Source organism: Phoenix dactylifera, chromosome 11 (genome assembly GCF_051530095.1).
Source record: "Phoenix dactylifera cultivar Ajwa chromosome 11, Ajwa_hap1_PhDact_Kaust_v1.1, whole genome shotgun sequence".
Classification (NCBI taxonomy): domain Eukaryota; kingdom Viridiplantae; phylum Streptophyta; class Magnoliopsida; order Arecales; family Arecaceae; genus Phoenix; species Phoenix dactylifera.
In genome coordinates, this window is record NC_143200.1 from 27,500,649 (window position 1) to 27,526,416 (window position 25,768).

At 42.3% G+C, this 25,768-nt stretch overlaps 1 protein-coding gene across 8 annotated transcripts; it reads right to left on the reverse strand.

Moving 5' to 3' along the window:
• Nucleotides 1-448: 448 nt before the first annotated feature.
• Nucleotides 449-24,212, reverse strand: TAFII15 (TBP-associated factor II 15). Of its 8 annotated transcripts, none has more exons than XM_089926254.1 (6): nucleotides 24,031-24,212; nucleotides 23,870-23,934; nucleotides 22,540-22,659; nucleotides 17,789-17,843; nucleotides 17,658-17,708; nucleotides 449-645 (listed from the first exon to the last, which is right to left on the reverse strand). In XM_089926254.1, the coding sequence occupies exons 1-6, from the start codon at nucleotides 24,115-24,117 to the stop codon at nucleotides 565-567; spliced, it is 459 nt and encodes a 152-aa protein (XP_089782380.1). In that variant the 5' UTR covers nucleotides 24,118-24,212; the 3' UTR covers nucleotides 449-564. The 8 variants fall into 8 exon arrangements, with proteins under 8 accessions (XP_089782380.1, XP_038983858.2, XP_008783070.1 ...); XM_039127930.3 differs by lacking the exon at nucleotides 449-645 and adding an exon at nucleotides 11,382-11,790 and having other exon boundaries at nucleotides 24,031-24,210; XM_008784848.6 differs by lacking the exon at nucleotides 449-645 and adding an exon at nucleotides 11,382-11,790 and having other exon boundaries at nucleotides 22,597-22,659; nucleotides 24,031-24,207.
• Between the last annotated feature and the right edge of the window lie 1,556 nt (nucleotides 24,213-25,768).

Genomic DNA, 25,768 nt, shown 5'->3' on the forward strand with positions numbered 1-25,768 from the left:
AAAGATCCAAAGTTGCAAGTAGCTCGACCTGCAGGCCAGCTCATAGGGTCCTAAACAAATTGAATGGAATTGATGTCCGACTCATTAGCAGCTCACTGATGTCCAACGCCATCATTGGCGCAATCTTGTCAGAAAGCACCGATGAAATGCCGCAAGCACTCAATAAAGGAAACTATTGGAGGCAGATAGAAACTCCTTGGAGGCAGACATCTGAGAAACTGCTGATGCAATGAGATTATTGAAAAACAGAACTATGGAATAAATCAGGTGAAACATACATCGATGTCTTCAGAAAGCCCAAAAACAGGACAAAGCAAATAGAGTCGGCACGTAGCTTCTACCGCTAACGTCTGGCCTTGACACAAAGTGACTCCACAAATTATGCCAGCTGAATCTCGTCGCATATGATATGATCGGGGAAACTAATAATGATAGTAGCGATCAATCAAAAATAATAATACATCAAATGACACCAAACATAGCCTCTAACTGCCCAAGTAAATGGCCTTCAGCCTCTCCAATGGGTTGGGTCCCTAGGAACTCAGAGGCATCATCCATCATTAACTATTCTTCTCTCGACGAAGGATCCATTCCAGTCAAGGGGCTGTCAGCAAAATACTCTTGGTGTTTCAAGTTTACACCATGCTGTCCAGCGACCAATGAATAAATGTCAGTGTGGAATCTAAGCTTTTAAAAAAGAAAAAAATCTAATAATAATAATAATATATGCACATACATATTCATATGTGTGTGTGTGTGTGTGTGTATATATATATATATATATATATATATATATATATATATATATATATATATATATATATATATATATATATAGAGAGAGAGAGAGAGAGAGAGAGAGAGAGAGAGAGAGAGAGAGAGAGAGAGAGAGAGAGATATGGATGGATAGAACAGATAGATAAAGAAACATAATTGCACAAAGAATCCTCAACTTTCAAGGATCTAAGATTCCATATAAGGATAAAATAAATAATAAAGAAAAGAGATAAAAATAAAGTGCTAAAAGGCTGATATGGAGGCCAGCTGGGATTGCGAGTCAAAGCAGGGCGTGGGTGGAGTGGAGAACCCCACTTTGTTCCGGATAATAGGCAGCTCAGCAGGCTCATCATATGGCTTAGGCTTCCCAACTTGCCAATGAAATATTGGACGAAAGGCTTGATCTGGAACATTGCAGCAAAGGCCGTTCGCCCTTTGGCACTGGACAAAACTACAGATCTCGGCCGGAAACTGGGCTTCGCACGAGTTAAAGTGGAACTGGATGTGCGGGAGCCGATCCGACCGGGAACCTTCATCCGGGTAGGTTCTGATTTGCACTGGCAGATCTTTCGCTTTGAAAACCTCCCGGGGTTCTGCTACAAATGTGGCCGTCTTGGTCATGGAGAGGATGCCTGTCCCTTTCCCTAGCTCCGGTGATGCCTGCAGCAATGGGCGACCATGGTGCTCAGCAGGCCTCGTCATCGAAGTCGAGGGATGAGGAGGAGGCGGTGAAGATGGGTCTATCAGAGGGGAATCGGCTTCCTTTTGGGCCGTGGCTGTCAACTTCCAGATCTGGCAGCCTAGGGTGAGCAAGCCGGCGAAGAAGATGACTGAGTCAAGAGGTGATGCACCATCGGTTCACCAGTCACCGGAGCCGGGGCCGAGCTCTCCATGTGTGGCGGCGAGCTCTCCCGAGTCGCCTGTGGACACTGAGGGGTGGCAAAAGCCAACCAAGCTGGCTAGACGGAGGTCGCCGGCGACGGAGGAGACGAGCGGCTCGGTGGCCACGAACGGTGAGTTCACCCATCTTGGTGTGCTGTCTGGGTTGACTGGGTTGGCCCGGAACTCAGCTGGGGAGATGGGCCAGAAGTCGGGCCCGGATGAGTCGGCCAATCAGGCGGACCATGGGTCGGCCAGGGGTCAGGGCCTGAGCCCAATGAAGCGGGCTAGGAGCCCATCCAAGCCCAGTCCAGCGTTGGGGGCGGGGAACAGTGTGCATGGGCCGGCCCAGTGCTTGTCCCGAACTGGTTCCTCCTCCTCCTTCGACGGTCTGGAGTGTCGCCGGAGGGAGGTAGGGAGGAGACACTTCCGGAGTGCCTCCCTACCTCCGGCGAGGGCTCCTATTCGACTGAAGCCGACCAGAGCTCCCATCAGGGGGGTCGAGGGGTCTCCAACGGCGCTGCGGCCGACCGCTCCTCTGGTTGAGGGTGGTGCTGCGTCGGGCGGGATGGAGCCACTGTTTGGGGTGAAGTCGATGGCGGAGCCGGCTGAAGACGGTGGGCAGGTTTCTGCCAAGGCAGTGCTCCTTTCCCCCTCCCCGGATGTCGGAGGCTCCACATCGAGCCGGATGGTACGGTTGAGTGGGGGGTTGATGACGCCGGTGGCTGCGGCTGACGACGGTGGACTGGCTCGAGCCGAAGGAGGAAAGGGTGATGGAGCCTTCATGGTGGAGCTGGGCAAGGAGAAGGGAGTTTCATGGCCCCCTGCTGAGACTGCGGCGAGTGTTTCCCACGTTCCGTTGACCACTGTGCCATGTCTAGCTGGGAGAAGTGCTTCGGAGGAGCTGGGTAGTCCGACCACAGTGTCTAGCTTCAATTTGCCAGTAGGGGCGGTGGTGACAAGGGGCGTGTCCGGGGGCTCAAGACAGGGGTCTCCAATTTTGGATCATGGGAGGGTTGTAGATTTGCTGAGAGCCTCAATCCAGGAAAGCAAGCTGGCTCCTGGAGTAGGGGAAGTCAATTAGTTCTTATGAAGGTGCTAGCTTGGAACTGTAGGGGGGCGGCCAAACCTTCCTTTTCCTCCTCATTCAAGAGGTTAGTACAGCTTCATAATCCTGAAATTTGCTTCCTTTGTGAAACACGGGTATTCGGTGACGGATTACGTCGAGCACAGCGGTGATTGGCACGAGATTGGGAATCCTTTGCAGTGGAGTCCCGGGGTATCTGGAGGCATCCTGATGTTGTGGAAGCGGGGTTTAGGCTCTGTAGATGTATTTTGTTATTGCTCTCAGCAAGTGGTAATGGTCATTTCAGAACCAAATGAACTCCCATGGGTGTTGTGCGAGGTTTATGCTAGCAACGACTACAGGGTAAGGAGAACTCTTTGGGGAGAATTGACTAGTCTGTTGACCCAGAAAGTACCGACAATGGTAGTAGGGGATTTTAACTATATCTTAAGCTCAGAGGAGAAGAGAGGAGGTAGACAATACTCTGATTCGGTGGATAGGAGGGAGTTTCGTGAGTTTGTGGGGAGAAATGGACTGGTGGACCTCGGCTTTTCTGGACCTTGTTTCACTTGGTGTAACAATCAATCTGGGCAAGCTAGAGTATGGGAGCGGATTGACAGGGTCATTGCATCCCCAAACTGGATCCAGCGTTTTCTAGCCTACCAGGTTAGTCATCTAGCTCGGATTGCTTCTGACCATTGCCCTCTCTTGATATCGACAGAGGCAGGATCGGTGCATCATAGCCCCTTCCGCTTTGAGAAGCTGTGGTTTGCATATCCCCAGTCATGGGATGTAGTCAGGGAGGCGTGGAGTGTGCCAGTACGAGGTGATACTATGCAGAGGGTGTCACGCACGCTGGAGCTCACCAAACGCCGTCTTCGGCGTTGGAACCGGAAGACTGTCGGCAATGTCTTTAGGAGGTTGGAGGAGGTAGAGGCAGCAATATTGGACGCCCAGGGGTGGGAGGATCGAGGAGAGGAGCTTACGGAGGCCGATATGGTGGATCTGCGGCGATCACTAGCCTCCCACCATTTCTTGTTGCGCCAGCAGGAGATCTTTTGGAGACAGAAGTCCAAAATTCAGTGGGTCAAAGATGGTGACTGGAACACCAATTTTTTTCACCGATCGACAGTTATTAGAAGGCAAAGAAATATGATCCGCTCCTTGAGGGTTGGGGCGGGCCACCGTGTAGAGGAGGGTTCGGCAGTTATATAGGTATTAGTCGACTTTTTCAGGTCTAGATGGACTGAGGATGAGGGGATATTTGAGATGGGCCTACTCCCCCGGTCGGAGATCAGAGTGGATGAGTCAGAGAATACAGCCTTGATTCGGCCAGTGTTAGAGATGGAGGTGCAGGAGGTGGTTTGGGGTCTGGCAGAGGACAAGGCCCCTGGACCGAATGGCTTCCCACCATTCTTCTTCCGTAGATATTGGTGTATTATTCGGAGGACAGTGGTGGAGGCAGTACAGTTTTACTTTAGCCGTGCAGGGATGACAGATGATTGGAAGGCCACCTTTACACATTGATACCAAAGCGTGTGGACGCTTCAGAACCGAGTCACTATAGACCCATTAGTTTGTGTACCACCTTATATAAGGTGGTGGCGAGGATCATGGTGGGGAGGATGAAGAACCTGATGCCACGGATCATCAGTCAGGAGCAGGGAGCCTTTGTGGGGGGGAGGAGCATCTCAGACAACATTCTGCTGGCCCAGGAGATGATGGGGGATCTGCAGCGAGCCTCAAGGAGGCAATGTTTGATGGCAGTGAAATTAGATATGGAGCGTGCCTATGACCGGATCCGGTGGGACTTCCTACGGCGGGCACTAGAGAGCTTTGGATTCCACCAGGTTTGGATTGACTGGATTCTAGGATGTGTGCAGGGGCCTAGCTTCTCCATTCTGGTCAACGGCACACCATCGCCCTTCTTCCGTGCTACTATGGGGCTGCGCCAGGGATGTCCTCTGTCCCCATTTCTATTTATTATTTGTTCGGATGTTCTTTTCCGGGCTTTGCATGCTGCTTGTGGGAATCGGGAGCTGGCACCCTACTGTCCAGCCTCGGGTGCCCAACCTCTTTCTCACTTGTTATTTGCAGATGACTGCCTTCTACTCGCTAGGGCGAGGGTGTCGGATGCCAGAGCCCTCCAGGGCGTGCTGACAGAGTATTGTGTGATGTCCGGGCAGAGGGTTAATCTACATAAGTCCGCTATCTTTTTCAGCCCTAGCACTGAGGGGAGGGTTCGCCGAGAGATCAGGGCGACTCTGGGGATACAGGAGCAGACCGGGGCCCTGGTGTATCTTGGGGTTTCCATCACAGGGAGGAGGTTACGGGTGGCAGAGTGCTCCACCTTATTGGAGAGGGTGCGGAGCAAATTAGAGGGATGGAGGGCATCATCTCTTTCTATGATGGGGAGATTGACGTTGATCAGGTCAGTTCTGTGTTCCATGCCTATTTACTTGATGGCTCACACAGCGGTGCCGAAGACCGTGCTGGTGGGGATTGAGCGGCTTATGCGGAGCTTTCTTTGGGGCTCCTACTGAGGGGGGCATGGGATACATCTGGTGGCTTGGGAGAGAGTGTGTTTACCACTGAGAAAGGGTGGGCTGGGGGTGCAGTCACTCTTGGTGCGACGCGAGATCCTCTTGGCACGGAGGGCGGTACAGCTTGTCCTGGAGCCGCACGGTCACTGGAGCCAGATATGGCCGAGCGGGTCTCGAGGGCCAGGCGACAGGCCGGCGGAGGAGATCCTTTATGTGGCGAGAGATTGGGAGGTATGTGCCTATGGCCCTGGCGCATTCGAGGTGGTTGATCGGCGACGGACGGAGTATTGATGTGATGGAGGACCCATGGGTGGATGCAGTTTCTTTGAGACTATGGCCGACGACTATCAGCACTGAGGCGGGGGAGGGACTCCGAGTTTCTGATCTGCTCCGGCCGCGAGAGTTAGAGTGGGATGGCGACAGGCTGGGCCAGCTATTTGGAAAGCATCTAGTAGAGCGTGTTCGGTCGATTCCCCTTCCGGGATCAGCAAGTCCAGATGTCAGGGTCTGGAGCACTACCTCTCGAGTGAGCGTTGGGATCGGAGAGGTTGGCCGGCTCCTTCAGCCAGGCCTAGATTGTGGCTAGGTGTGGAGGTTTGGGCTACACCAGAAAGTTGCTCTCTTCCTTTGGAAGGTGGCCTGGGAGCGGTTGCCGACATGCTCAGTGCTGTGTAGACGAGGTATGAGCCTTTCCCCCTTATGTCCAGACTGTGGGGTGGATGAGTCGGTGGATCATGTTCTATTCCACTGCGTATGGGCGAGAGGTGTTTGGAGTTTGACTGGGATCCCGGGGGACACCTGGAGTGGGAGGGATCTCTTCCTGGAGGAGGTTCGACTGTGGGCTAGTGCACCTCAGATGCGGGGATTGGCTATCAGGGTGTCTTGTACAGCGTACCAGATATGGCTGGCCAGGAACGCCCGAGTGTTTGGTGAGTGTCGGCTATCCCTACGTTTTGTGATGGAGCGGGCTTGCGCTCAAGCTGCAGAGATTGTTCAGGTAGAGCCAGCTCATAGACCTTTGACAGCTCGGGACATCTGGAATTCCTATATTGCTTCGACAGCTCCACACAAGGTATTCTTTACCTGGGAGCCCCCACCCCTGAATTTCCTCAAAGTCAATTTTGATGGCTCTGTCATGGATGGTGGCAGGAGGGGAGGGGTCGGATTCGTTGTTAGGGACCCGAGTTTTGATGTGGTGGCAGCAGGGGGCCGTCAGATTTTTGATATCTTTGTTCCAGGGGCAGAGCTGCGAGCGGCCTGGATGGGCCTGTCTTATGCGCGGCGGGTACTCCGAGCAAGCTCGGTTTTTCTGGAGGGTGATTCGGCCACGGTAATTAGCTGGATCTGTAGGGGCCCGGATAGTCATGGATGTGCTCATCCCTTGCTTCGCGACATTTGGATGATGGTGGAAGAGGGGGTTACATTACAGGCTATGCATGTATATCGTGAGGCCAATGGGACGGCCGACTGGGTGGCTGCGTATGTAGCGAGCCACTCAGGAGGCACCCTATGGGCTGGGGAGAGAGAGATGCCCGAAGCACTTCGGGACATTTTGTATTCTGACTTCTTAGGGTGTATTCGTACCCGTGATGTATGAAATGCCTGCTTTAGCCAAAAAAAAAAAAAAAAAAGCCCACCCCACATAAAGAAAGATTCTCGGGATCCAAGAACCAATGGGGAGAACGAAAAACCTGTCTTGTTCGCCAAAAAGTGAATCGTCCAGTTGGAGGGCAGATTTTTTATGTCTGCCCAACAAGAAAATGATCCGTAATTGGTCAACGATTTCAAAGAGGACGAAGATTGCTTGGTCTTTCCAATCCATGCTTTCTTCATCTTCGACATGCATTGGAGTCAATTATGTCCTCTACATTAAGAGTGAAAGGCAAGGCAGTCTATTTTAGTCCCAGTTCATCATGAAACCATCCCTCCCAAAGATCTTACTTCACCATAAAAAATATGAATAAAGGTTTACATCTGCCATGCATGAAACTAACAGAAGGAAGACGACTACCTATTGTGGCAGAATAGTGTTAGAAAATGCTTATTATTCTACCGATTAAAAAGAGATGAGTGGTTTGTTGGAGCGTGGTGGCCATGGACCTTCGTTTGCAGAAAGCTTCGGCTCAAATCTAAGGAATTCCTGAAGTAACTCTGCTCGAGGTCCTTATCTCGAGCTTTTTTCCAAGCTGGTCCGGCAACAAGAGCCTAGAATCCTTCGGTGGCTTGCTTGCAGCCGGCTTTCCAGGGAGTTGTATCCCAAATAATCAGAAGGGCTGGTTTCACTTCCTAAGTGCTGCTGGTTTGCTGGATATATATATATATATATATATATATATATATATATATATATATATATATAATGGTGTACCCTTAAATCCCACGTACTCTTATCTCCCTATCGGTCTCCATGGAAACAAGGAGATTAAGATGGGCGCTGGATTTTACGGTGATGGGATTGAGATGGATTCTTCTGGATGATCTAAGTTGATCCATGGGACTTTGAAGGGCAATGCCAAGCATGCTCGCTTTCAATTCTACATAGAAAGAAAAGAAAAAGAACAAAAAAAAATTAAAAAAATATGGTGCCGGTTGATGTTTGCACAGAATCCAACATAAACGGTGTGATTTTGAGATATTCCAAGCCAAACTGGTATTAGAACTATAAGCTTCATGTTCATTATTGATGCACCTTGCACCACACGACCATCGCTACCAATTCACTTCTTCTGATTTGGATCGAATTACCAGCAGCCTTGAGCACAGAGCTAATTTATTTATTTTCATACTTTCCTTTTGACACGGTGCAGAATATCAAGTAGAATAAACCAATACGACAATGCTTCACAATTATATGGCATCATGTGCCTAATTCTTGCCCTAGCTGCTCCCAAGAAACTGCCAGGAGCACATCAACCTTCCTGCAAATCAGAGGAAGGAACATACAATAATAAATGGTAATAAGCAAAGGCAAGGATAAGGATCGAGGGATGTGAGGCCAGAAGAAGCTAAACCTTACTCTTTCCTCTCAGGCTTCATGAAGCTGCCTCTCATGGAATTTAGCTATGTAGTCAGCGGCTTTCTCGTTGATTTCCGGGTCACCTGCCTCCCTCTCCGGCACCTTACGTGGGGTGTACCTCGACTCCCCCTCAGCTTCTTCATTCTGACATGAAAAGCAGCAGCCCATTGCTCTGTCTCTCTTTTATTGAGCTGAGCTAGGGGAGCTTCTCACCTCGCAAGGCAAGCACCACTCCCTTGCGATTTATAGCATCCCGTCACCCGACCTCTGGGGCAAGACCCGGCGCTGGGGGAGGAACTGACGAGGGCAGATTTCTTTTCTTTTTTTTATTATTTTTCTTACATGTATACGCTTCAAAATATATAAAATTGTATAAATTTAATACGCTTAACCAGTCGCCTTCCAGCCTCGGGACCAGTTGCTTACCAGGTGAAGCCAATTGGGGCGGTGTGACATTTTGTCGGCCATTATGTTATAGCGTATCTACCATCTTTTCTCACAATGGAGCATGACAAGGATACGTAAGCATGTCGAACTTCGATTCTTCGTTTCTCTAAAAGGATAGGACAAAAGTCGGTAAACATATCCCGCTGGTTCAGTCGTATCGCACGAGTGTACAAACTCTAGAGCAATACTTTAGAAACCATGCATGTAACGCCTATAAGGTAAACAAAATTTTCAATAATATTAAAAAAAAATTAATTAAACATAAATTTAGTCATATTAATCAAACTAAGTGAAACCACCATTATCAAATAGCAAAATTATTTAATTACATATATTCAAATATTCCTCGGTATCAGAAAAGCACCCAATCAAACTCATGCATATCCAATAAGTTTTTAATAGTAATTTAAATAGCTTGTCGTTAAATTTTTTAGTTTTCAAATTCCAACCCCCTCCTTCCCCTTCAAAAAGAAAAAAAAAATGGAAAAAAAAAAGTTACTGAAGCACAGCTCCCGTTGGGTCATAATGGTGTAGCTTAGAAGCATAGGTCGATTGAATCCGCAGACAGCATAGCTCTAGCGGCCGGTAAAGGGGCTTAATGTCTTCGACCCAAGACGAGAAAAGAGAACCCTCCGTCCAAATTAAATAACAAATAAATTAGCCACGAAGGAGATGGAGGCAAAAGAGGCACTTATTTATTTCATCAGCTCACCGTTCAAAGAGAATACCTAAAATCTAGATGAAAAACGGTCAATTATTTCACCGCCCAACCATCCAAAGAAAAGTATCCAGAATATAGATGAAAATCACTTAATTTATTTCATCAACCAAGCGTTCGTTGATTGCAGCCTGTACTCCACCTTGAACGGCCAATAATTGCTATACCTTTCGAGCCTCTACGGCGTCTCTTGTTTGTCGGTTAATATGATCTTACTTTTGACAGATACTTTTGGCGACCGATTTCACGCGAGGAAATGTTTGGATGGCCAAGAAGAAGCATGCTGTCAGAATCATGGCTGCAAGGACAATCAACTCTTCGACATATCGATTCTGGATGCATAATTGAGAGCCGTTTGGGCGGATCTTCATCACGTCTGATGTATTTTACGGGCCAGTTCCATCGTCCTAGAAGAGAACTCGGCCACGGTCATCAGCTGGATCCAGAGAAGTCCAAAGGGTAACAGTTGCGTCTACCCTTTGCTCCGAGATATCTGAGCTATGGTGAGGGATGGAGGGACCTTTCAAGCCAAGCATGTCTTCCGTGAAGCTAATGAGGCTGCAGACTGGATGGTTGCTTATGCAGCCAGTCACTCGGATAGTACCATGTGGGCTGGAGATGGAAAGTTGCTTTTGGCACTCCGAAGTATTTTGTTTTTTGATTTTATTGGGTGCATCCGTACTCATCTGATATAATCCACCCGCCTTAGAGCAAAAAAAAAAAAAAAAAAGAAAAAAGAAAAAAAAAAGAAAAAAAGAAAAGAAAAGAAAAGAAGAAGAAGAAACATGGCCCAGCTTATGAAATAAGTAATTAATCTCCTCTACTGATGTTAGATACTTTGTTCCCGTGGATAAAGCAAGGGAAGGGGAGGTGGTTTCCTTTTGGTGGTCTTTTTCCTGCAATTTCTTATTTAATTTCTAACCTCTTAGCATATTAGTCGAAGTTTCATAGTCATATTCAAGATATTCTTGCAAGCTGCTGTCTTTGCTTGAGTACTTGCTCGGCACTGTTGGATTTCTTTGTCCTGCTAGTTGTCCAGTGAGTTACGAACTTACGATGATCCTGCCATTGTCGCAGATTGGAAGTACAGATGGCAAGAGCTATATATTTATCAGGCATCAAAAACTAAGATTTATTGGCATAGATTTGTGATTAACCTGCATTATAAACCAACCTTCACAGTATACTTATATGGTGTATGCTTGTTTTGTGGTGCCCCTGGTCCTCATCACTGCGCCTCACCTTCCTTGATGCAGAATGAGGATCTCGAAGACTTGACTTCCTCTCTCTCTCTCTCTCTCTCTCTCTCTCTCTCTCTTATTGAGCTAAGCTTCCCAGGGTGGAGGGGGCCAACATCAACTTGGCTCTCTCTTTGTTTGACCGACCATTGGTGAAGTCATCCTGGCGGGCCGTGAGACTGTGGTGCGTAAATGGGAACGAACAGTTTTACAAGAAGGAAGGGAGAAGATTTTTGTAGATTTACTTTAAACATAAGCCATTCAATATATTGCCGCTCAATTTTATTTTTAGAAAAGGAGAAAAAAGTTTTACAAAAGAATCTTTGTAATTTTACTTTAAACGTATATATGCCATTCTATATGTTGTTTCTGCGATTCCTCAACAGATTATGTTGTTTCTGCTATTCCTTATCAGAAGATGACTAACTTCTAACCTCCTATCATATGAGTCAAAGATTCAAAGTTGCAAGTAGCTCGGCCTGGCCAGCTCATAGGGTCCTAAAAAAATTGAATGGAATTGATGTCCGACTCATTAGTAGCTCACTGATGTCCAACGCCATCATTGGCGCAATCTTGTCAGAAAGTACCAATGAAACTTTCCAAGAAAAATGCTGCTAGCAGTCAATAAAGGAAACTATTGGAGGCAGATAGAAACTCCTTGGAGGCAGACATCTGAGGAACTGCTGATGCAATGAGATTATTGAAAAACAGAACCATGGAATAAATCAGGTGAAACATACATCGATGTCTTCAGAAAGCCCAAAAACAGGACAAAGCAAATAGAGTTGGCACGTAGCTTCTACCGCTAATGTCTGGCCTTGACACAAAGTGACTCCACAAATTATGCTAGCTGAATCTCGTCGCATATGATATGATCGGGGAAACTAATAATGATGGTAGCGATCAATCAAAAATAATAATACATCAATGACACCAAACATAGCCTCTAACTGCCCAAGTAAATGGCCTTCAGCCTCTCCAATGGGTTGGGTCCCTAGGAACTCAGAGGCATCATCCATCATTAACTACTCTTCTCTCGACGAAGGATCCATTCCAGTCAAGGGGCTGTCAGCAAAATACTCTTGGTGTTTCAAGTTTACACCATGCTGTCCAGCGACCAATGAATAAATGTCAGTGTGGAATCTAAGCTTTTAAAAAAGAAAAAATCTAATAATAATAATAATATATGCATATACATATTCATATGTATATGCATTCATATATATATATATATATAGGGATAGAACAGATAGATAAAGAAACATAGTTGCACAAAGAATCCTCGACTTTCATCCGAAGATACAAAATAGGAAAAAGAAGACATGGTACAAATATTCAAGACCTAATAGGAATAGGATGGATCAAAACACCGCAAAAAGTGGGCACCAGAATGAAAGTAGACAAATAAAAAGCTAAAACTGTGATCGCATGTATCTGAAGAAGTAGACTGAGATCAATTAATTTCTACATTAAACTATGAAATATAAATGGTAAATTGGGATAAAGTGAATTTAATTGATCTCTACTCATGATCATATTTACTAAAAATCTACTGATGGATTGGGAACTGAAGTTCCAGCTGTTGACCTTCATCAAGCAGCCTGATCGATGGGTGCATAACTGTGTCTCCATAGCAGAGGCCAATCTCCATCTGATGATCCACAAAGTTCACAAAGATCCAAAAGTTTAAAGGGCATGAAATGAAGTTCATTTGAAGGACATGCAATTTAAAATTTGCATTTGTCTGTCCCATCATCTGCATGGTTCAAGTGAACTGCTTACGGCAGTTCACTAATTAAATGACACATATACAACGCATGCATGCACCGCTTGCTGTTTCACACCCATAAGGAACCGTATGATGTAATTATCTTGTAAATACGGAAAAGGCCAGTGCATCAAGACCATTTCGACCAATCTTACACTTGAGAATGCACAGCACAAGGTTTGAATCTTCAACAACCATATGAACAGATTAGCATAGGACTGGCTAGAAATCTGGGCAATTCAATAACCAGATTCATCAATTAGGGCCATTTTTTCTACCTGCACTTCAATTACCTACAATTCAAATGCAGGCTGACATTGGAAATGCTGCAATTCGAATTGCAAATGCAAAAAAAATATCTATTTGATTTATGTAATTGAAAATTGTAAATGCAATCATAGCTGTTTGCTTTTATGATACTGAAAAAGATATGATAAACCTGCTAATATTCCGGTAAGGTTAACCCCTTGAAAATAGTGCACTATTTACATTTTCTATTGTAGTAGGATAATTAACATATCATTTATATATTTTTAATAAAAAATAATATTATTATTGAGATATTATAACAATAACCACTATAGTAACTATTATATCGCTCTAAAATAATTTGATATTATGACAATTAGATATACTATTATGATCACAAGTATATATTTATAATTTGTATTATGATAATAACTAATAATTATTATAGTAGCTAATATAATATAATCATGATTATTATTAATACTATAATTAGATTATAATAAGAATTAAATAAGTATTTTATCTTCGATTTAGTACAATAATTATCGTATTATTTTATAATTTTAATGGAAAAGGTAATATTATCATTAAATTATTTTAGGTTATTCTAACAATAAATACTATAGTAGTTAGATCACCATAAAATAATTTGATATTATAATAATTAAACATATGGTTATGAAACATAAATATATATATATATATCGTATATTATTATAATAGCTAACAATTATTTTATAAATAGAAACTATAATAGAAATGTGACTATTATTATAATATTACATATTAGAGTCATTAGATATACAATAATAATAATGAAATATGCGATGATCATAATAATTATAGTTATATTATTAAACATTATAACAACAACTATGAAAGCAATATGATATTATAAAGTTTATTTGACATTATAATAATAATGCATATTATTATACCAACAAATGTATAATTTATAATATATTCGTCAAAATAATTAATATATATTGAATATATGAAAGTATATAATATTAAATTTTGATGGTTAGAGAATGGTGAGGGGACTCCTTCAATAGTTGCTTCCAATTGTAATAGATCGTGTAACTAGAACCACGGCCAATTTTGCTTGCAATTGCAATTACAAGATTTGGGCCTTTTTTTTTTTTTTACAAATCAAAGATAGCCTGCAACTGCAATTGAGTCTATTTTTTTGGATACCTGCAATTACAGTATTTGCAACTATGACATGCCCAATTGTAAGCAAACAAAACCTTTAGATGATATTAATTTGACCCATGAGTCGGAAGCTTTGGAGAGAGACAATAAATCAAGAGTGCATATGTGTGCAATTTTTCCTTCATTGGTCAGAATTCATCCATAAATAGGCATAGTTATGATCTTTCTTCGAACTAGTGTTGTAGCTTCTCTCTCTAACCTTTTCTAGATAGAGAAGCTCTTGGATTTTTGTTGGGGCTCCCAAGCTTAGTGTGGCCCACCCCCCTCCCCCCACCCCCCACTTCCCCCTCCGACCTCTCCTCTCTTGATAGGTTGGCCCAGTCCACCACCCACGCATCATCGACAAGCAAAACGGAGAGCCCACCAAGACAAGCGGGGCAAGATTCCAACCTCTCAGCATATTGCCTAGCATAGCAAAAAGAGCAAGAGCAAAAAAGGCCATCAAAGCTATTGGGCTATTGCCTTTAGCCTTATAAAGGGCTGGGATTTTGCAACAGGGGATCCAACAAGGAGAAAGTAGAAGAGGAAATGCGTAGCCAATTGGCAAAGTGGTCACGGGAAGGGGAGAAGGAAAAGTGCAGCCAGTTGAGCAAAAGTGGTCATGAAAGGCTTGTGAGGAGGGAAAAGAAAGTTGGGACACAAGAAGGAATGAGAGGGGGAGAAAAGGAAGAGATTCGGTCGGTGAAATGGTCGTGGCAGAGGTGAGGTTAGAGAGGGTCAGAATTCCGGCAATCGCTAGAGAGATCAGGTTAGAGAGTACGTTGAAGTTGAGTTAAGGATGTAGAGCTGATGGAATGCAACAAGGGCAGGGGTGATGTGGCCAGAGCAAAAGTGGCAGCTAAGCTAGGAAGAGGAGGCTGAAGAAGAGGGCAAGAGAGGGGACATGGGGCCCGCAAGGATAAAGAGGTGACCAAAGGCAGGTTTGAGGCGGTTGGCGAGATCCAGGAAGGTCAGTTAGCAGAAGGGAGCCAAGGCATAACAAATGATGACCAAGAAGATGCACGACATCAGTGGTGAAGTCCCACCTGATGAAAAACGAGGCGCCTGACAGAGGGGAGAGCCTAACAGTATTTCAAATTTCAAATTCAAATTTTGAATCTCAAATTTGAATTTCAAATCTAGATTGTAATTGAGCTATTTGAAATGGAATTGACTTAAGATAGGCAAGCAAACCTTGATAGCGGTTGGACCCAATTAGTTTTGTGGACTAAATTTTTGTGTGACCAGGCTTTGATGTTAGGACTGGATACTGTTGGTTGCCATTTCCTTTCTTCTCTTCTTTTTTTCTTCTTTCCCTTTTTTGTATCCTATTCTTGTATCATTCCATTTATCAATAAAATGTTAGGTGGCTTGCCACCGTTTTGCTCAAAAAAGAATAGGCATATTGTACTACATGTATAATACAGTATTTACAGATAACTTTTCCCTTTTTGCCTCCCACCCCAAGACCACTTGGTTACCCCTGCTCAATTGTCATGGTCCTAATTTTCCTATTATGGGCATTGGTTGTGTCCGATTATTGGCATTGAGTCACAGGGTCGCTGGCCTTATGCCTTGCCACTAACTCAAGTATATCCCTTCCTCTTTCAATTGCTTATTATTATTAAGCCTTTTGTTCTATTGATGCATTGGATTGATATCTTGTAGGATCTTATAGTTCCTGATCCTTGTTTGAATGTAGAAAGTGACTAATCTAGGGAGATATGGAAAACAAAAGAAGTGGAGGAGAAAAGAACGGGAAACAGAAAGATCATCAAGTGGGTTAGGGGACAGGCACAAGGCCAGACCATGGGATGGTGGTCAGGATGGGGGCTCAAGCAAGATCGAGTCATTGATCTTAGTATGGGCTGGTGGTCGTCCGTGGGGCTCGACCTTGCTCTCAGCAGGGGATGGTGATCGCAAGGGGGACCTTGCTCTTAGCAGGGGATGTTGCTGGTGAGAACAACATCCTTTCTTTTGCACGTCAATACTCTAGTTGAATGGTAAGATGGAAAAAAGATAGTGGGAGGAGAAAGAAAATGGAAGGAGAGGAGAGTTTCTCGGTTTTTCTATTTTCGTCTTGTGCAACAAAAAGACACCATTAGCCTCACTTAGTTAAGCATGATCTGCACCGTCCATGAATAGATCTTGTGGTCCAAAAAAGGACTGGATACCCTCATCTCTGAAGAGAAGGGTAGTCCATCTCACATATACATACGTACAAAGATACATACATATATACGTGACGGATGCATGTATAGACACACATGTATATGCGTGTATGTATAGAGACACATACAAAAATATGTATATATTTATCCCTAAATTCAACTCCATTTGCTCCATCAGCTAAATCAACATGTTTGACAGGCTAAACACAACCATTCCATAATAGTACAATCTGGAAACATTTGGATGGATGGCCAAATACGGAAAGGCAATACTATTGGGTCAGTCATGGTGGTACTGGGTTAAGAGTCTCCCACCAAATAATATGCAGATACAGATGCATTTAAGTAGATAATTTGTGGTGTTCCATAAATCATGGAAATGCAGGACCAACAGCCTGCAACAACATGTCTAGTTGATGCAGACAAATGTTAGTATTAGGTTCAGATTTTGCGAGTTTTAAATTTAAGGTATCATTTTGGTTAATCTGCCGATTTATTGAGCCTTAGGAATATCTCATCTCAATCTTTTTGGGAGTATGTTACCTATTTTGCATTCTCTTGCAACATGCGCTGATATTTAGAGCTATATTTAATTGGAGTTTCAATTACTTAAATCAAGCTAATGTCCATTAGACATAACTAAGGGATGGAAGGGAAAGGAATCTGTACAGAAATTCAAAATGAGTTTCAAAGTGATTTTGATGGCTATCTAATATAAGATTTTGTGAAAGGTCTTTTATTATATTTTATTAGGAAAATTCCAAAATTGTCTTATCACTGTCCTTAGAATTATTTTACTTATGTTAAAGAAGGAGAAAAAGGAAGAGGAAGAAACAGAGTTTACATGATGAATGAAAGAAATTTAATTTTCTTGTTCTATATTCCCCTATGTTCTTTCTTTGTTGAGTATTAGCAATGAACTGTGGATGCCAGACATTTTGACATTCTCTGGCTGATTTTCAGCAAGAAAGATCTTAAACTTAATTTAGGTTCAACACAAAATTCAGATTTGATGCTTGGATCAAATCTAACCACTTCAGAGATTCCATTTTTTAATTGGATCTACAAGACCAACCCTTCCTGTTTCTCCCTTATCCCATGTCTTAGCTTTAGTTAATTCAAAGGATTGAACTTATCTTTTCCCATCCATGCAGCCTGGGCATCCAAACCCACCCCCCAGACAATCCTCCACCCCCACTCTCACCTACCAACCCAAAGCTAAACCGAGGAAAAAAAATCCTGTCCTACTTAGTTATCATATGGCTATAACCCCTGGTTAAGTAGTATTTTTCTATCTGATAATATGTAGCGCATTATTTAATCCAAATATTGCATCCCAATGTTAGATACTAAGATGCCATTTCCCAAACTTTAGCTTGAGAAAATAACCAGCAGATTCTTTTTCCATTCTCTGAATTATTTTTTTTAAGAAGGCAGATCAGTTCTACGTATCCTCCATTAAAATAATTCTCTGAATTATTTTTTTTAATCATAACAAGCTTTTTTTTCTTTTTGATAAGTAAACAACAAATTAAATGCCCAAGAAAGTAACTTCAAAAAAGTAAATGCAAGAGACTGTAAATTTTCTCACCTTATGCAGGGCTTTCGACAGATCCTCCATTGTCAAGACAAGACGCTTATCCTGTAGCATAGAAAGTTCAGCGTTCTTTGTATAACTTTCAATAAAAATGAAATGCTATAATTAAGAAGCAAAGTTTGCACCTTAGGTTGTTTGCTCTTATCCTTAACTGGTGGTGCTGGCCTTGCCTTGCAATGCCTATTTCATAAAAGTGAAAATGAATGAGAAGGAAACTATTAATAAACGTTTTTTTGAATCAGAAAAGTTGAAAATCCTAGAAAGTATAAGACCTGGAAACTGGAAAGGTCTTACCTTAAAAATCAGCTTAATAAAAAGTCTTATTTCAACCCTGCTGGAATTTCAAATAATTGTTTCTATAATAATGTATGAAATACAAAACTAGGCCCTAAAAGAGCAATACCTTCCCTGGGTCCTTAGAGAAAATTAGAAAACAATTCATCAAGTTAATTAGGATGATGCTTTTGACTCTGTCGCATTCATAGGAACAAGCAGCTGTGGAATGACCACGATAGTCGAATCCATGGAGAGGATAATATTAATGTATATCATAGAGGGTTGTGCGAGTGGGGTTCTTTTTTTATTGTGACATGGCTGTTATGCATTATAAATTGAATATTAAACTTTAGCACATCAATAAGGAAGAAGAACAACCAAAAGGAAATATATTGACTGAGTCACAAGATATTAAAAGATCAATCTTGATCTGCAGCAACTAGCTACAGCACCAGAAAATCTGTTAGTAGTTTATATAAGAATTAATAGGTATGTAAGGACTCACTTGGCTGCTACATCTGTTTTATCATAATTGTGATGAATGCATCTTCATACTGTCCTTAGCATGTTACAAATATTCTCAATGAGTTACTTTTATTAATTAACTGGTTATTTTAATTTGTTTTATGAACATCACAAGTTGGGTTTTCACAAGTAAAAAGTGCAGTTTGCTGACATGTTCATGTTTGAAGCTTAGTAGCATGAATCTTCTGTTTAAGGTGGCACACCCACATCTGAATCTCCCCAGAAACTCGTCCTCGCACCCACTTCCTAAGCATTTTTTCATTATTTGTTTTAAGACATGCTTCCTCATACCTGCACTGGACCAGTTCTGGTAACTAAAGTTTGAAGCTTGCTTGTTGTTAAGAGATCAGAGGTACTTTTTAACAGCGAAAAGATTGAAAAGAAGGAACCTCAAGATCAACCATAGATAGGTGAGTTAAGACTTGATGATTATGGTTATGTTATTTGTAGAGTGATTGATTATAACCCTATTTGATTTTGATGAGCTCAAAGCATTTGAGTATATCTTATGTTATACTAATGAATTCAATCTAGTGTTTCAGTCAAATATTTGTAAATCTATGTTCAAGTGTCTCTAGCTTTGGTTCAATACACTTTGGATAAGTAAGGAATTCAATTTGAACCAAAGTCTGAATCTCGAGTCGACTCCGGAAGATTACGAGTCGACTCCAAGCGTATCAGAAGCTCTGGCACAAGCTCGAGTCGACTCCTGCACATTACGAGTCGACTCCGACTGAGAACAGACAGCCGGACAGAAAGATTCATCTCAGAACCTGTCAACGAGTCGACTCCTGAAGAATTCGAGTCGACTCCGATGCTTGCCGAGTCGACTCCAGTATAGTACGAGTCGACTCCATAGAGTAACAGACAGAAAGACAGAGAAGCCATTTTGGACTCTGAGAGCCGAGTCGACTCCCGAAGAACTCGAGTCGACTCCGACGGTTGGCAGGTCGACTCCTAAGGAAGCAAGAGTCGACTCCCAGAGAAATGCAAGGCTAAAAGTCAGAGAGCCAACTTCGATGCCTGAGAGCCGAGTCGACTCCCGCAAAGTCCGAGTCGACTCCAAGGCAGTTCAACTCCAAAGACAGAAGACCGATACTTCAGTATCTGAGAGCCGAGTCGACTCCCGCAAAGTCCGAGTCGACTCCAAGGCAGCGCAACCCCAAGACAGAAGACTGTATTTTCGTCTCTGAGAGCCGAGTCGACTCCGAGACAGTTCGAGTCGACTCCGAGACAGCACAGGTCAACAGACAGAAGATCGGGATTTCGGGCTCTGAGTGCCGAGTCGACTCCTAGAATATTCGAGTCGACTCGAGTGAGCAAACTTGAAAGAAAGATCTCTGGATTCCTTAGAACGAGTCGTCTCCAAAAGTGCCGGGTCAGCTCCAGACATTGGGGAGTCGACTCCAGGTTCAGTCGAGTCGACTCCAAGTCAAGACAGTACTTTAATTCAAATCCAGAACAGTTGCCGAGCCGTCTTCAGAAAAGCATGAGTCGACTCCTGCAATAGGCGAGTCGACTCCAGATCGCGCGAGTCGACTCCGATCCCAACGGAAACATTGTCAGGAGTTGCAGAATGTGCAGAACGGCTAGAAATATGTGTCTAACGGCTATTTTTCTTAGGAAATGGCTTAAATAGCCTGAGGAAACAGTAATAGTGTAAGAAAAAGAGACTCCATTGAAAGCAAAAGGAATTTCCACCAACCAAGAGCTCTCTAGAGTGATTACACGAAAAAGAAGGAAGAAGTGCATTGAAGTCGACTCTCCAACTCTCTTCCTCACATTCAAGGCTCTCCTCCTGACAGCAAGTCTACATCAAATTCAAGAGGAGTCAAAGAGTTTGAAAAGCCCCTTCCTCCATCTCCAAAATCAGTTTGAGGGCTTCTTACTCTTCCTTGCTTAAATTGTTTAAATACGCATTTGAGAAGCTTTCTTTTTCTGTTTGTTTCAAACTATTTGTTTCTTACTTGATTCAATCAGGGGATTGAATCAAGGGTGTTAAGGTTTGTTGGTGAGCCAAGGTTAAAACCAACGGTGTAAGGATTTGATTGTGATCCCGGAAAAACAATCGGGTGGTTCTAGTCGGTGAGCCTGTGAAAACCGACCGAGTTCGTTGTGATCTCGTAAAACAACAAGTTGGGTTGTGAACTTGTAAAACAACCGGCTGTAATCCGAGGGATTATAGTGAACTCCCAAGTGAGGCTTGGGGAGTGGACGTAGGAGTAAGGGTTAGCTCCGAACCACTATAAAATTGCTTGTGTTTGTGATTGTTTCATTGTCTCTTTCTTTCCCTTCATCCACTGCATACAGCAACTAATTAATCCACTCGCAAAAGTTTTAATTAGTTACTCACAAAGTCTTTTAATTGCAATAATTATTTTAAAACCCAATTCACCCCCTCCCCCCCTCTTGGGTTGTCTATCTGGGCAACATTATTACAATTACTGCTAAACACTACTATAGTTAAGTTTCTTACTTTAAGGCCCTGTTTGGATGCCGGAATCCATCATCTGGCTAAAAGGGATGATGATGGAAGTACTAGTTTAAACAGATAAAAAAATTGCTGTGAGAGAGAATCGAATGACCCATCGATTCCCTCATCCCAATCTCTCAGGGATTAATGAAATAAAGAACATATTAAAAGCAGCTACTTAACTAAAATAAAGTAACAAAAGTACAAATTAAAAGTAGCTACTTAAGCAAACTTCTTGGATGCTCCTACATCAACATTACTTCTATTTGTTGCAAATAGGTATTCTAAAATGACCAATACTATGAAACTTGTGTAATAAAAACGATCAAAAGCATGCAAAGGACATCTCTTATGAAACCCAGATATCTGACCAACATTATCGGTCATAGAAATAATCTGGTCCTGATAGCCATCAAACAACCTGGTCAACATGCATGATGTGTTGGTCAATCTTCCGAGCTAGAGATAGTAGGCACACACTTTCACTAAATGCACTGGTTGACTATCTATTGGGTTGATGCATGTTATCATGGTCCAAACACATTAGTTGACATATGGGAGTTCCTAAACTATCAAACTGCAACTTTCTGGCGTATATAGGACCAGGTTAGAGAACAAAATGAGTGACAGAATTTGTAGCATTCCCAGGTACCAGACTGCATGCAGAGTATGTTCTGTAATGCAGCACATGCTGGATATATATACTTGTGCTATTTGGTGTTATCAAATAACCATATCGATACAAATGAGGATTATCATACACGCTAAAGCATGCACATGGAAAAGCATAAAAGATAAAAAAGTTGAGAACAAGTTATTCAATATTAAACAGTAAAATATAAAGGGAACAAGGGAAGTCACTAAATTAGACTCAAAAAGAAATTCTAGACAATGCCAACAGCTTTATAGACATAATTTTAGGCATAAGTATAGAAAAGCTAGCCACGTAGGGAGGTTTCACTCAATAAATGGATAGTTCAAACCCATGATATCATTGTATTAGAAAAAAAATATGATGTATTAGAAAGAGAGGATCTACGTAGTTAGAAAGGAAATATTGTAGGTGCTTCCTTAATCAGTCGTACAAAGCTAATCATATTAGAGGTAGACAGACTTTGATAATCATGATTCATGAAAAGTGAATTGGCATACTTCATCAAATGTGTTAGTCCAACAGCTTTATAGAAATAATTTTAGGCATAAGTATAGAAAAGCTAGCCACGTAGGGAGGTTTCACTCAATAAATGGATAGTTCAAACCCATGATATCATTGTATTAGATAAAAAATATGATGTATTAGAAAGAGAGGATCTACGTAGTTAGAAAGGAAATATTGTAGGTGCTTCCTTAATCAGTCGTACAAAGCTAATCATATTAGACGTAGACATAATTTGATAATCATGATTCATGAAAAGTGAATTGGCATACTTCATCAAATGTGTTAGTCCAAAATACATACCCTGAACTTAGCACATTAACAAAAGCCTAGGTTAGGAAGAACAAGAGAACTGACAATGGATTGATGGCATAGAGTATTTATGGTACTAAGAGACTATAATAATTTATATGAAATTATACAAGAGAGTACCGACAATAAAATACATGATACGTAGTTCAATGGAGCAAAAGAATGCCAGAAATAGGAAAGACTGAACATACTGAAGAGCATCACTTGCAACCTCCGAAATGAACTTTTGAGCAGCTACAGCTACCAGCCTTGTTCTGCCCAAAAACATAAGTAAAAAGATTAAATAAATACTAATGGTGTATAAAAAGTGCTAGCACAAGAGAAAGCTCTGACCATAACTGATGAATTATTAAGGAAAACATGCCAGCATCTAGAAAATATACCACAAGAGCACTTCGAACACATATAAACAATAAACTTGTGCTGAAATATGAGTAATCGATGTTTATGTCTACTCAAAAAGCAATCAAGATTTTTTTTTTCACTTAAGTTAGCATAGTATGCCTACAAACTTCCAACTAGGTGGATATGTTATGGGCCCCTGATGGTATCTTTGACGAAATTCCCTTCACAGAAAGGAAACAGCATACTACTCAAGCATACTAAAGAGTAAAAGTTGTGTTTGGTTTTCCCATAGTGATAGGATATTAACAAGCAACTTTTAAGGAATAGGAAGAGTACGAATGAGTATGAAATTCAACTTTAAAGCCCCGTTCATATTCACTCTGATCTCCCACTGTTGGCACATATAAGTGAATTTCTGTCACTTCCCAAAGCAATATATCTCAAGCAAAAGAGGTTGTCCAAAAGCAATGATTACATCCCTCATGTTGCCCTCTTTTCTTTTGAACTTTCACATGAAAGGAATCAAGATCGTACTCTCAACTCTGCTCCCCTACTCCACCTCACAAGGACCCCAATTAACACCCCCTTAGTGCTCACCAAATAATTTTAACTTTTAAGAGAGATCAATAGAAAGTTTCAAGTTTCCATCAAATCATCTAGCACCATCATCAGTAGAAAATTAGAGGGGGACCAGTCAATATTCTCTCACCTAAAGTCTTATTATTCGCAACAAATTTGTCCACTGCTTGATTTTCAAAAAGCATCATATATCCAATATGGTCAACAAATTCATCCACAGCACAAAAACTACTATTTAGCATGTAGGATCAATTTCAACAAAGTCCAACAGCGATTAAACCATGGTCAAGAACAATCAACGTACAAGAAGCATCAAATCGTCACAATTTTTTTAGGATTAGAATCAAGCTTAAAAAAATCAAAAGAAAGTTTCAAGTTTTTGTCAAATTCCCTAGGTCAGGATCAAAAATAACAAGGTTAAAGTCAACATAACAAGGCATCGGGGCGATGGCAGGAATCAGGTAGGGGGAGGGGGAAATTCAAGAAGGGGAAAAGATTTTCAAAAAAAAAAAAAAAAGGAGAGGGGGAGAGAATACCTACAGTCGTAAGTCGGGGCAGTGGAAGCCACTCCTGGAGAGGTAGTGCTCCACCAGCTCGTCCGGAATCTACTCCTCTCACAAGTACCATCGAAATCAATAAGAAATCAAGATCGAGACAGAAAAAAAGAGGAAGGGTTTCAGTTATTCTCCGACGAGACATACGGTGGGGGTGTAGTCCATGAGGGAAGCGAGGAATTCCGTGAGAGCGGAGTCGTCATCGTGCCTCCCTTCGCCCGACGATGAGTTCATCTCGCCTCCCCGCCCTTCTCTCCGGGAACGGAATCTCGAGATCTTCTGCCCGCACGCCCCCCCTCACGGTCACGGGCCATGGCCCTCCGCCAGTCCCTGCTTATGTAGGCCAACTAGATTCTCGAGCGCGTGCGATGCACGCGAGAATAGCGATGAACGGCTGTGATGCCATCTTATTTGATAGATTCTTTTTTCCATCAGTTGTAAATGATAAACAAGCACTTATTTTAGTCTTTTCCTTAAAAGATTGCAATATAAATCCAGCAAGAGGCGACTTTGTACAGTTTGGAAGAGTATTTATCTTATCGCGTTACATTAGCAGAGACTGACCTAGTTCATGAATTCAGATTGTTGATTCAAGAACAGGGAATGCTTAACTCATGAGATGGTTGGTGTTGCCATTCAAAACCCAATTGACAGATTAAATAGCTGGAAGGGAGTTCGATACTTTCTTTGGATATTGGGCTTTCTTTTGTAGATGAAAAGTTCTTGTTTCGATGTGAAGAGATCTGAGCTTTTGCTCGATTCTTGAAATGCTTTCTTGGCCTCTTTAATGTGGTTTTGTGCCATCTCGACTTCTGGAGGTCTTAAATGCTACTAGCTTTTCAACTTCATGCTTGAGCTTCATGATCATGCAATCTTGAGCACTATTTTGGCTTAGCTTGTGATGATGCCCCTTGGTGACTACAATCTACATCCAATTTTCTTCATACTTCGACTCTTATGCTAGCTTGCCTCCATCCTTTCCCATCAGTTCATCTACCATTTATTGCATGGCTGCTTTTAGTAGATGTACAAGCATCTGATGCTTCAACATTTGTGTTTTTACACTTGAAATTTCATGGAGTTGAATAAATTCAAATGAAGTGTCCTCTGACGGGACATCTCAGCAAACCGTGCTAGGTATCAACACTTATGGCTCGTTTGGTTCGCGGAAAGTATTTTTCCTTATAGTAATATGATTCCTGAAAAACAAATTTTTAGAAAAAGAATGCCTAGAAAAGTACTTTTGGCATGTTTGGTTGACCATGAGAAAGTGACAAATTTCTAAAATGCTTATATTTGGTTGGCCATCCACTTTCCTAGAAAAGTTATGTATAATTTCTATTATGCCCTTAATAAAAATTAAATTTTTAATGCCTCTTTAATGCTTTTTTAATGCTGAAGGGCCTTTTTGGAAAAAAGTAAAAATTGAGTGATTTCGGCCTCATGGGAAAGTAACTTTCCCATGTTTCTCATGGGAAAGACTTTCCCATGAAATGTAGGAATCATATTCCTATAGAAATACAACTTTTCCGTCTCTCTCCTTTGAAAACTCCAACCAAACAAGAGACATCTCATTACTTTCTCGTTGACCACACTTTCCCCCTTCTTTTTCTGCGAACCAAACGAGCCTTACTGAAATAAGCAAGAAACTCTCTTTTGGAACTCTAAGGATAAATGAAGCATGCAGCATCGGTCCAAATTCCCAGGATTGCCGTCAATCTATGAACCATGAAAATTTCAGTGTCCATAGCATTGGTGGGGAGCTGTGGGACAGGGCAGTATCCCTATATTCCATGACCGGGCTTCCAAACACCAAATATAATGTACCATGCAAGTCTTGACAAAGTAATATGTGATACCTACTCATGGTGAGTTTGCTTAAACA

Bases quoted from the DNA above. Each gene is read 5' to 3' on its own strand.
- TAFII15 (XM_088707630.2), bottom strand. From the start codon at position 24,117: ATGAACTCATCGTCGGGCGAAGGGAGGCACGATGACGACTCCGCTCTC. The intron at 23,935-24,030 runs GTATGTCTCGTC...TGAGAGGAGTAG, and splicing joins TCATGGACTACACCCCCACC to ATTCCGGACGAGCTGGTGGA. The intron at 12,336-17,657 runs GTGAGAAAATTT...GTGGATCATCAG, and splicing joins TGTCGAAAGCCCTGCATAAG to ATGGAGATTGGCCTCTGCTA.